General features: G+C 48.0%; 3 protein-coding genes across 5 annotated transcripts; 1 reads left to right on the top strand and 2 right to left on the bottom strand.

The window, feature by feature from the left end:
* The first annotated feature begins 203 nt into the window (after nt 1-203).
* Nucleotides 204-4,390, top strand: LOC123071204 (pentatricopeptide repeat-containing protein At3g14730). Of its 2 annotated transcripts, none has more exons than XM_044494718.1 (2): nt 204-2,713; nt 3,569-4,390. In XM_044494718.1, the coding sequence occupies exon 1, from the start codon at nt 360-362 to the stop codon at nt 2,079-2,081; it is 1,722 nt and encodes a 573-aa protein (XP_044350653.1). In that variant the 5' UTR covers nt 204-359; the 3' UTR covers nt 2,082-2,713; nt 3,569-4,390. The 2 variants fall into 2 exon arrangements, with proteins under 2 accessions (XP_044350653.1, XP_044350654.1); XM_044494719.1 differs by having other exon boundaries at nt 3,346-4,390.
* On the bottom strand, nt 2,165-3,987 carry LOC123071205 (uncharacterized). The gene is made up of 2 exons (XM_044494720.1): nt 3,534-3,987; nt 2,165-2,719 (listed from the first exon to the last, which is right to left on the bottom strand). The coding sequence occupies exons 1-2, from the start codon at nt 3,985-3,987 to the stop codon at nt 2,235-2,237; spliced, it is 939 nt and encodes a 312-aa protein (XP_044350655.1). The 3' UTR covers nt 2,165-2,234.
* A 1,022-nt stretch (nt 4,391-5,412) lies between the features above and the next one.
* Nucleotides 5,413-9,999, bottom strand: LOC123071203 (protein PIN-LIKES 6). 2 transcript variants are annotated; one of them, XM_044494716.1, is made up of 12 exons: nt 9,710-9,999; nt 8,815-9,100; nt 8,579-8,658; nt 7,805-7,929; nt 7,593-7,714; nt 7,210-7,437; nt 7,026-7,100; nt 6,831-6,931; nt 6,651-6,703; nt 6,327-6,521; nt 5,905-6,026; nt 5,413-5,788 (listed from the first exon to the last, which is right to left on the bottom strand). In XM_044494716.1, the coding sequence occupies exons 2-11, from the start codon at nt 9,010-9,012 to the stop codon at nt 5,905-5,907; spliced, it is 1,299 nt and encodes a 432-aa protein (XP_044350651.1). In that variant the 5' UTR covers nt 9,013-9,100; nt 9,710-9,999; the 3' UTR covers nt 5,413-5,788. The 2 variants fall into 2 exon arrangements, with proteins under 2 accessions (XP_044350651.1, XP_044350652.1); XM_044494717.1 differs by having other exon boundaries at nt 8,815-9,097; nt 9,710-9,998.
* Nucleotides 10,000-11,322: the final 1,323 nt, after the last annotated feature.

Raw genomic sequence — 11,322 nt, 5'->3', positions numbered from 1 at the left:
CATACCTATCAAAAATCATGAGTTTCAGCTCGAATTGTTTACGTTGAGCTGTGACTGTAGACATACACGATTGATGTTATAGTACTAGAATATATATATATATAGCTCCATTGCAACGCACGGGCAAATAGCTAGTAAAACAAAAGTTAAAAAAGAGGAAAAACGAAAGAACTAACCGTTCATAGCATCTAACGGGCTGGACCACTACAGCACCGGGGGCGCTGGGTGCTATCGGACTGTTGTCAAATTGGCGGCCTATTATATATGATCATCCGAAACGGCTCCCGGGCGGAATGGCCGGGAGCTCTCGAGCTTCAGAACTCTGAAAGCGCCACCAGTCCACGCCGCCGCCGAGGAAAATGGCGGCCCTCTACGTCCCGCTCCGCGCCATCGTCTCCCACTCGCGTGCCCCCAGCCGGCGCCTCCTCCTGCCGCTCCACGCCCACCTTCTCACCTCCGGCCGCCTCGCCTCCAGCCCCGCCATCCTCACGACCCTCGTCTCCCTCTACGCGCGCGTCCCGGCCCTCCACCCCGTCGTCCACCACCTCCTCCCGCCCACCTCCCCTCTCCCCTGCTTCAACGCCGCGCTCTCCCTGCCCTACCCGCTCGCGCTCCGCGTCTTCTGCCGCCTCCGCCTCGTCCACTCCCCCGACTCCTTCTCCTTCCCGCCGCTCGCCTCCTCCGCCCCGTCCCCGCCCCACCTCCTCGCGATCCACGCCCTCTCGCTCCGCTGCGACGTCGCCGACGACCTCTTCTGCGCCAGCGCCCTGCTCCGCGGCTACCTCAGGTTCGGCCTCGCTGACTACGCGCACCGCCTGTTCGACAGATTGCCCCTCCGGGACGTCGTGGTCTGGAACGCGATGGTCAATGGGTTCGCCAAGCTCGGATGCTTCGACCGCGCCATGGAGTGCTTCCTGCGGATGAGGCAGGATGGCATGGTGGAGATCAGCGCTTTCACTGTCACCGGAATCCTGTCGGTCTGCACCGCGACCACGGATTTTGAGCGCGGGGCTGCTGTTCACGGGATGGTGGTGAAGTCGGGACTTGACCACAATGTTTCGGTTTGTAATGCCTTGGTGGATCTTTATGGGAAGTCCCATGATGTGGCCAATGCGGCAATGGTGTTTGAGGGGATGGCAGAGCAGGACAGGGACTTGTTCAGCTGGAACTCGATGCTGTCCGCATTGCAGTACTCGGCTGACCATATGGGGACAATGCGGCTCTTTCGTAGGATGAGGCATGCTGCAGTATGGCCGGATGCAGTGACCGTTGCGGCTGTTCTCCCTGCATGTGCGCAGACTGCAGCACTGAAGGTTGGCAGGACGGTGCATGGGTACATTATGACGACCGGACTGGCTCACGATGGTGCATTGGATGTGCGTGCTTGTAATGCACTGGTAGACATGTATGCCAAGAGCGGGGCACTGGATGAGGCATGCCGTGTATTTTATTGGATGCGCCAACAGGACGTGGCATCATGGAATATTATGATCAACGGGTATGCATCCCATGGGCGTGGGCAGGAGGCACTGGGGTTGTTCCGCCAGATGACAGAGGTGAAAGGTCTGATGCCAGACGAGGTAACTCTGCTGGCAGCAATGTCGGCGTGCAGCCACTCTGGGTTTGTCGAAGAAGGGAGAAGTTTACTCAAGAGAATGAAAGAGGAGTTTGGTTTGGAGCCGCTGATGGAGCACTACGCATGTGTGACTGACATGCTTGGGCGAGCTGGGAGGCTGGATGAGGCGAGAAAGGTAGTAGTGGAGGCAGGGGATGTAGGAGCTGGTGCATGGAGGACATACCTTGCAGCATGCCGGATGCATGGTGATAAAGAAAGGGCCCAAGAGGCAGCTAGGATGCTGATGACGACGAAGGAGGCTGGGAGTGGTGGATGGGTGCTGCTAGCGAACACATATGGCTGCGATGGAAACTTTGAGGGCCTGGAGGAGGTAAGGGGGGAGATGAGACGGCAGGGAGTGCAGAAGGCTGCACCGGGCTGCAGCTGGGTTGAGGTGGGTGGAGGAAACGGCGAGAGCGGAACAGTTGCGCGCGCTTTTGTTAGTGGCGATAAGGAACACCCCTAGGCTGACATTGTTTATGAAATGCTGCATTCATTGATAAGTTGGATGAGGGATTGCAGTGATTTGAGTATCACGACCCCATTATATAATTGAATGCTCATATCTGTTCTTATTTTGTTACAAGCTAGCACTGACGTATTATTGCGCAGATATTAATTAGAATGGTGCATCATTGGATACAGATAGGCTTGCACCATTAAGAGCACCACCGAAACTTGGACCGGGTAAGAGGGTTTCGCCAAATATCATAGTTCCAGCAGTCAGTGCTCCAGCTCCAAGCCCCATTCCAAAGTTTGGTGCACTATTCTGAGCTGCAGATTTTCTTGGTGGCACATTTATGTAGTTCTGTGGCACTCTCTCCCTACCGGGATGCTGTGGTGGGAAGAAGCCGAGGTTTGAAGTTGGTGGTGGTGGCAGGGTTGATGGAAACATTGGGGGTTGGTAGCTGTAGCTACTTTCTAATGGTGATGGATCTGGGCGAGTTCCAGGGATCACCGGCCTGGAATTACTGTGGTGATCAGCATCTTCTCTGTCGCCCCTATAATGGTTGTAGGGTGGCGGTGGATAATTATAAACTGGTCCGTCTTCTATAGCCAATGTGATGCCGACCTGATCGGAGTTCTTCAATCCTTCAGGTAATCCTGCAAATCAATAGAAGATGATATAGGTTAAAGTAAGGGAGTACCTAGAACTCATCTAGATGAGATATAATATGGTCTCATTCACTTTAAAAACAACAACAGATACAATCCACGTCAGCACACACATCTTATAGCATCACATTCAATGGCTATAGAAGATGAATGAGATAAAATTATATCTCATCTAGATGAGTTCTAGCAAAACTGTTAAAGTAATTATGATATTGTAGTTTTGAAGCTCATCTTAATTCATGTGCTTTATATTTAAGCATACCCTTTACCCTTTTGATGGTAAGAATCAGACAGTAGATCTTATGACTATATCATGGCAGCATACTCTACCAAGCATGCTGACTTTCACTTGTTGTTCTGCTAACTCCGTTATGTTTTGAAGAACAAGTAAATGCTGCCCATTCTCTGTACATTCTAAAGCCTATCAATGGATCAAGCATGTTGTGCTTTTTCATCCAAAAAATGTGTTGGCCATTTCCTTACAAATTGTGGATAGATTTGCCGATAAAGATACACCATATACTTTTCTTATTGCTATGAAGCTATGATGTTAGGTCACGCACTGAACTTTTTGCAACATATTTGTTAACCAGAAAAACACTGATTTTTTTCAGCGAACAAAACAACACCAACTTCCCTGCATTGTTATTTTAGTTCTGACTGCCATTCTAGTGTGCTGTGCGGAAGATTTGGAAAATGATATGTGTTGCCTACGCTCCTACCGTGGAAGTGTTTTGATCAGCATCTCAGATGGCACAAATCAGACGTATTCTTTCATTGCAAACCAGAAATTTCTGTTTACCTGAAAACCGACCATGATCATCTTCTTGTTTGCAGATCCGGATGGATATATCCACAAATCCATGAGCTTTGTCTGACTTCTTTCTCCTAAGCTGGAAACTGCCAGTCTCCTCAATGACTTCTGAATGCTCCTCACTTTGTGCAAACTTGTCAAGATACTCCTTCATCTGGACAACTGCAGCTCCCTGGAGATGCTCCCTTAGGAAGATGGGCTCTCTCCTGTAGACCTCAACTGTCAATTCCATCTGCTGCTGGGCCAGATCATGGCCATCCACCGAGACCGAGAACTTGGTGCCCCAGCTTGCATTTGAGTTTCCTGACGCGTCAATCTTGGTGCAGTACTTGCTGTTGGGATCAACCCATCCGACTGAGAACCACTGTGGCTTCAGCAGCGACGATCTGCGTCCTAGACCGCGCGCGGAGATTATGCAGAACTCGACTGATATCTTTTTCATTTGTATGAGGGAGGGTGAGGACGTTGCAGGATGTGATACAGACCAGGGGATACAATGCGGAGATTTATCATCCCATAGGCACCCTTTACCTTGCTGCAAAGTTATTCCAAGACGATAATAAGGATTTGTTTCGTGTTTACTTTGTTGCTTCCCTGTGGTAGTGGAATCGATTCTAAAGTTGTGGCACTAGGAGAGGGAGAAGCATAGATGGTGCTAGTCGAAGCATTTTCCTGTGGAAAATGCTTACAATTAGTAGGAGTATTTTATTTGTTTTCTTTTCTATCTTTCTTTGGCTCTTCTATAATATGAATGTGTATAATTTTTTTCAGAATTTTTTGAAACTCCGAAATGTCATTATCGAATTTTTAAAAATAACCACCTCCATGGAGGTTGCCCGCCAAAAGACAGCACTCGCTTTTGATCCGTCTTCTTTTTATCATGCATCTGTGCGTGCTTATATGCGTGGGAAGAGTATTCCAAGCTAATCTGAATGATAGTGTGCAACCAAGACACACCTCATGCTTGTCCGCTTTTGGACGCCTGCTCGTGCTCATCAGCGCCTCGGGCAACTCGTGTCGTTTGATCGGACATACATACCTTGCGTGATCACTTGCCTTGGCCATGCGAGATGGAGGATTAGGCTCATGTTTTCCCGCTATCGGACGATGCAGGCGTGCAGCAGCGCGAGAGACCACATGGCCCATTCGTCGTCGATGATGCACTGCCCAGCTTGGTTGCCTAGTTGGAAGTATCTGCTCCATCCAACACTAGCATGCGTGCTCGCACTGACGTGTTAGGCCTTGTATAATGGGAGGTGCTTAGGGGAAGTTCTTAAAGAAATAAACCAGGTTTTTCTTAAGCACCGGTGCTTATTTGTACAGAATAGACGCTTAGGTTCTTAGAGAAATAAACCAGGTTTTTCTTAAGGTTCTTAGAGAAATAAACCAGGTTTTTCTTAAGCACCGGTGCTTAAGAAAAACCTGGTTTATTTCTCTAAGAACCTCCCCTAAGCACCTCTCATTGTACAAGGCCTTAGAGAATCTTCCCGGCACATTCCATCGCATAGTACTGGTACTCGACGCAACTAGCAACCAACGTGTCAGCGCGGCCCGGTGAGATTCCGTCCCATCGGATACGCAGTTTTTTTCTGACTGGAGACGAGATTCAGATCTGCGGTGTTCCAGATCCATCCATAAGCACATGGAGCGATCAAACACGACAGTTTGTCCCAGTAGTACTACACGCAACGTGCTGCTACACCGGCTACATGCAAAGCCTCGACGCGTCGCTGGCACGGGCTTGTGTGCAATAGCTTGTGTACGGGACTACGGGTACCATCATGGGTTGCGCCCGGTGATGAATGCTTGTGTGTGTACCTACCATCCGAACTCCAGCAACGACCACACGGACAGCAAAACACAAAGATACAGAATACACACTTTCATTCAACCGAATAGATGGATCGCAGAGCAAAGATCATGGAGTGCCAAAATATATCTGAAATGCGGATCAAAAAGGTTTTTCAAGGTGACCTAATAATATGGGCAGGCACCACAGCTGCCGCGATTCTCGTCACTCGTCGCTTCTCGCGGCGGAGAGACGAGGCCAAAATTAACATGACAAAGGCATTTACACAAACAGGGTACGAGGAACCCATATCTGTACCGATACAACTCGTACCTCCAGAGCAGCTGCCACCATGGTTTCAGTGGCTATTGTACAGTTCATGACACACTATTATCTTCTTCCATGTTTTCTGATGGTATCTACTATTTGCGGATATTCAAGTTGAGTGCAGTATCTGTAGATCAAATCAAGAGTAGTTTGAGCATCAAGGAATCGCTGTTAATCTGCGCTGCTGCAGATGAAAGCGCAAAAGGGAGATGAAAATAACAGGCATACAAGGGAGCGGCATACTTAGAAGAGCAGCGTCAAATAGAAAATAATCCATCCCGCCATGGAGAACACTGCAAAAATGTGCACCCAGAACAAGATCGCGGCTGATTCTTTCCCGCACCCTCTCAAGTTTGCAACGGCACCTGCAAACAGGACGATCTTTTAATATCAGATTCCATAGCGTGGTTTGCTAACACGCAGCACACTAACCCACTGTCTTGCAGATCTCAACCAACATGGTGACCTCACACACACTGCCCCACTGTCTTGCAGATCTCAACTAACAACGCATTATTGGAGTATTTTAAGGTTTTATTAAACATGAACACATGATAGGTGATAAGCAGCGAGCCTTATTTTCTCAACAAACAAAGCATTATTGGAGTTTTAAAGGTTTAAACATGATGGTAAGTGATAAGCAGCGGTCCCTTATTTTCTCATACCTGAGAGCACAGATGTGGGCATGGAATGCTGCAGTAGTAGAACAAACTTGAACATTTTGTCATCTTTGGGAATGAAACCAAGTTTGTCAACTAGCATGACGATGCCAACCCCAGCAATTGGAACCAAGATCAACCGTGCAAAAATAATAGCAACGGTGGTCCGCACACCAAGTCTTTTACTCCCTTCACCAGGACCTGATGAATAAACAAGGGCAAGTGTTAAGATCTAGAGAAATGCATCTCCTCACCATACAATGATAATGGTTCGGTTGATGTCAGTATAATACAATTTCACAACAGTTTCAAAGGAAAATAGATTCTTACCATCAACAAGATTACCCCCCACAGCAAGCAAAATGCATGGAATCATAGCTTCCCTGAAAATGTGCCATATTTTAGACAATAGAACTATAGAAGTCATCATGTGCAATTTAAGTTCTGTAGTTTAATTGGTGCAAGGTCTGTGTATATTTGAAACGAAATCCAAAAGCAGGATGCAAATACCCAAGAATGAGGCAGCTGTCTGTGAAGAAGAATAGAGGTGCATCATCCGTGAATATCAAACCCTTCAAGAATGGAACAACACCGATTCCAATTGCAAAGACCTGTTCCATAGTGTCAAATTAGTTTCCAAGGTACAAAATACAGATATATTTTCTGTAATAATTACTAGTAGAATACACTCCCATCAATACATACAGAGGCAATAATTGGTGGCTGAAGAAGTTGCTTGTCTTTTAGGAATTTCACCACACATCTAACACAGCTTAATATCTGTAACAACAGAGCACAATTATTCACATTGCAATATAACTGTATCAAATTGAATAAGAAAAGATCAAAGTGTATGCAACTATGAATCACTGCTATTAACAATTTTTACCTTTGATCCTAGAGAAGTAGCGCCTTTTTGATTCCCCTCGAGAGCTAACAAAGGCTCATCCTCGGGTACAGTACTAGTGTGAGTGCCTGTTGGATATTTACCTAGTTCAGGCATCGCGTTTTCTTCAGATGCCAGAACCGGAAGCTTCTCCTCTTCACCATCAAAGGTCTCTCCTGGTGGTGGAGAAAGCATCTTGAACACATATGTGTAAACAATAATCGCACCAACCTGCCTCAAGTAAGAATTCATTCAGCTTATGATCTCAGAACGTTTATATTCCTGATATAAATGCTGAGCTGTTATCTTTATATCACAAAGTAGTCAATCCTGACTTATAAGTAAAACACTGAACACATAAAACCTCCCGAAAAAAATGCACATACCCATTGACCAAATGAGATATATGCGTTTCCATCTTGGCTGCATTTTTCAGAGTCACCAAAAGGATTGGATGGGTCTCGACATAATGCTGCAATGAGAACCAGAGGTATATTTCCAATGTTCCCTGTGTCAGAAAAAATAAGCGGTCAGACCCGTATCGGATAGAAGAATCACAAATGAAATGCAACTTTTTCCAAAAGAGAAAAACAAACACCTATTCCAATGTGAATAACAGTAAACTTGAAGTATGGATATGGAGGTCGGATGATAGACGCCACCACAAAGCCAATCAAGGAGCCAGACACGGCGCCTACAACAATATTTACTGGAATATACCACCTACAAAATACAAAAAAAAAGGAGAGAAAATGTCAAATAGGAAGAATGCAATCACGGCAGAGTTATTGCCAACGGAAAAGGCTAAAACAGCGAAAAAAGGACTGAATGGACTCAAAGATAAAGCTCACACAATTCTAACGAGATGAATATTGGCAGCAACAATACTCTAACAAAATGAATGCGCTGAAATAGTTTCTCTACTGATTTCCATATTTCAATATATATTACTAGAAAGAAGTACTGCCATTAAACTAGTCCAGGAAAGCTTGTTTCGATTCCATTCTAACCCTGAAAATTCATCTGTAACCAATTAACCCACCAACATATGTTTCCTTCACTCTTGGATGGTACCCTTTTTTGCATTTATTTTGAGAAAGGCAGAGTCGCGTGAGCTAATTTGTCATACTCGGAAGCTCATGACTAAAATTTGTCGTACTCGGAAGCTCATGACTAAAATTTGTCGTACTCGGAAGCTCATGACTAAAATTTGTCAGGATATTCGATAATAGTAAATCACTGTGATATTTTGACTTATAATAATCTAATAACAGTAACAACATTACGGTCAGTAGCTCACACGACAAAACCGAGTTACTAAACTGCTGAACAAAGAAAGTAAGGAGCATCATCGAAATACAAAAATCCTTACCACTGCAGCAACTTCTCGAGCGTAATTGCGCTGCCCAGTTGGGAAAATATAAGGCAGGGAAGTAGAAGCGAGAACACAAGCTGCACCAAACAGTCAAATATGTGAGCACTATATGAAGTAGCTAACACCTTCCTACTCTGGATAACACCCAGCTACCAATCTTCGCGGTCACAGGTGCGACCATAGGTCTCATTAGCCAGGCATTAATCACAAAGAGAGAAGAGACAAAAGCTCACCCCGTTGAGAAGCTTGCGGCCGTTGGGCTGGAGGATGTTGACGTACTTGGTGGCCATGAGGAAGCCCATGAAGCAGACGGTGAAGACCTTGGCGATGGGCAGCACGGCGTACTTGAGCATGGAGAGCACCGACGTGTCCGTGGAGCCTCCCTGCGCCGCCGTCACCAGCGCCTCCATGAGCGACCTCCTCTCCATCATCGCTTGCTTGGCCCGGACTTGATTGACCTCAGCCCACCTTTCTTCTCCTCCCCTTGCAGCCCTCACGAGCAGGACCCACACGATTCTTCTGCCATTAAGAAGGACTTACTTATATAGACGGCAAAAAAATAGAGGCGACAGCAGGAAAATCGCAGGACTGCTTTTGACGCCGGCTGCTCCAAAGATGGCCCAGCTGGCACAACGCCGTGCCGGACTGACCAAGCTCCGGCGCCAACTAACAACCTCCCCGGTTCGCGCAAAACCGCGCGGCACACGGCGGCTGATGCGTGGGGGGAAGGACCTCGAACCGAATCGAATCGGGAAAAACCAGATTCCAAACGGCTGGACGGCTGCGGATGACGGCACCGATTCCCGAGCGCGTCGGGGGTTGTCGCCACCGAATTCGGCCCGCCGGGGGATCCGGTTCCGCTACTGTGGCGTGAGCATCCCCGCCGGCCCCGTCCGATTCGTCACGCCACGGCCAACCCGCCCAACGGAAAACCACTCCCCCCCAAACACGAAAACCACTCCGCGGAAAGCTCTAGTTCAGAGCTCCGACGCAACTCCCCGAGCTAGAAATCCCAAATCAGCACTAGGAACCGCACGAATAGTCCAATGCGTGCGACCATGGTCCACGGCGGCGTCCGTCCGGCGAGCAGATGGTCCAAAGGAGACGAGAATCAGCTAGAGAACTCACCAGGAAACCGAGGAGGCGATTCGCGCGCGGAGGGGAGGGAGCCGAGCCGCCCGCGGGAGGGGAATCCTGCCACCACCAACCCTCCAAACCACCTCTGCTGCAGGGTTGGAGCCGGATTAATAGTGTGATTAAGGTGGGTTGGAATAGCGGGGCGCTGTTTGATTTGCAGCGGACTCTTGGGAGACTTGGGAGGGAGGGAGGGAGGGATGAATCTGGCCGCGGTCTCTCTCTTTCTCTTTCCCCGGGTGAGAGGAGAAACGACGAGTCGTTTGGGGGCGTAGGTGGGACCTTTTTTTCTCGGTTCGGATGGACGCGCTTGCTTTTTATATCCTCTTTTGGCTGGGGTCCGTGGCGGAGGGGCTGCTGCGGCAGCAAAGGCACAATCAGTCGCAAGGAGGAGTGACGGACACTCCGTACGCCGTGATCCGGAGGTGCGTCTATCCGCCTGCTCCACCTGGCGATGTTGCCACCGGTTCATCGGGCCAGGTGGACGCTCGAGATAATAGTTTTTCCTTTTTCTTTTCCTTGCTCTCGCGTGTGCTGAAATTGGATTACTCTCCCACAAATCTCAGGGGTTTTCGGCCTGAAACGAGAACCTTGATCCATATTGTATAACCTCAATCTCTTATATAGGGGAAAATGTATGGAGATCTACTTTTTTTTAAGAAAAAAGGTTGGAAACACAACGCGGGAAGTCAGCCACATCCCACATGTTGTCACGCGCGTCTGAAGGGGAATGTTGCCAACGACCACCACATTGCAACACTGCGTTGCACCATCACGACGAGCTTGAGTTGTCTGAGGAACATGTAACTCGAGGACGATGATGATGCGCAACCTCCACCGGGACTATGAGGGTGAGGTGGTAGGTGTGTAAAAGCAACAACATCGTGGGTCTACCATTGCTAGAGATCTAAAACCGGACATCATTGAAGGGAGGCCCGAGGTGATCGATGCACATGACGTAACCCGCGAACGTGCCTGTGTCCATGTGGCTTCTGGTCGATCTTGGCATCCTAGATTCGAAGGTCAACATGCCAGCTTGCTTTTTAAGATGCTTGCCACATACATGAAACAAAGCAATGAAGACCAACAACTTGGTTTAGTAGGTTGGGTAATTGTCTACATTCACGAAGCATAGGTCCTCCTCGCCACCCAAGCCACAATACCGCACATAGTCATTGAGGGAGTGCTGGATTAGGGGGTGTCCGGATGGTCGGACTATGACCTTTGGCCGGACTCCCGGACTATGAAGATACAAGATTGAAGACTTTGTCCCGTGTCCGGATAGGACTTTCCATGGCGTGGAAGGCAAGCTTGGCGATACGATATGAAGATCTCCTTCCATTGTAACCGACTCTGTGTAACCCTAGCCCTCTCCGGTGTCTATATAAACCGGAGAGTTTTAGTCCGTAGGACGAACAACAATCATACCATAGGCTAGCTTCTAGGGTTTAGCCTCTCTGATCTCGTGGTAGATCAACTCTTGTACTACCCATATCATCAATATTAATCAAGCAGGAGTAGGGTTTTACCTCCATCGAGAGGGCCCGAACCTGGGTAAAAACATCGTGTCCCTTGTCTCCTGTTACCTTCCGCCTAGACGCACAGTT

Source organism: Triticum aestivum, chromosome 3B, assembly GCF_018294505.1.
Source record: "Triticum aestivum cultivar Chinese Spring chromosome 3B, IWGSC CS RefSeq v2.1, whole genome shotgun sequence".
In the NCBI taxonomy this organism is placed as follows: domain Eukaryota; kingdom Viridiplantae; phylum Streptophyta; class Magnoliopsida; order Poales; family Poaceae; genus Triticum; species Triticum aestivum.
This window is presented reverse-complemented; position numbering and strand designations above follow the sequence as displayed.

What these genes read in the sequence shown, in the direction of transcription:
- LOC123071205 (XM_044494720.1), bottom strand. Translation starts at nt 3,987, where the DNA reads ATGAAAAAGATATCAGTCGAGTTCTGCATAATCTCCGCGCGCGGTCTA. An exon ending in TGATCATGGTCGGTTTTCAG is followed by an intron (nt 2,720 to 3,533) that starts GTAAACAGAAAT and finishes ATTGATTTGCAG; the next exon opens with GATTACCTGAAGGATTGAAG.
- LOC123071204 (XM_044494718.1), top strand. Translation starts at nt 360, where the DNA reads ATGGCGGCCCTCTACGTCCCGCTCCGCGCCATCGTCTCCCACTCGCGT.
- LOC123071203 (XM_044494716.1), bottom strand. Translation starts at nt 9,012, where the DNA reads ATGATGGAGAGGAGGTCGCTCATGGAGGCGCTGGTGACGGCGGCGCAG. An exon ending in ATATCTCATTTGGTCAATGG is followed by an intron (nt 7,438 to 7,592) that starts GTATGTGCATTT and finishes TACTTGAGGCAG; the next exon opens with GTTGGTGCGATTATTGTTTA. An exon ending in CTACTTCTCTAGGATCAAAG is followed by an intron (nt 7,101 to 7,209) that starts GTAAAAATTGTT and finishes CTGTTGTTACAG; the next exon opens with ATATTAAGCTGTGTTAGATG.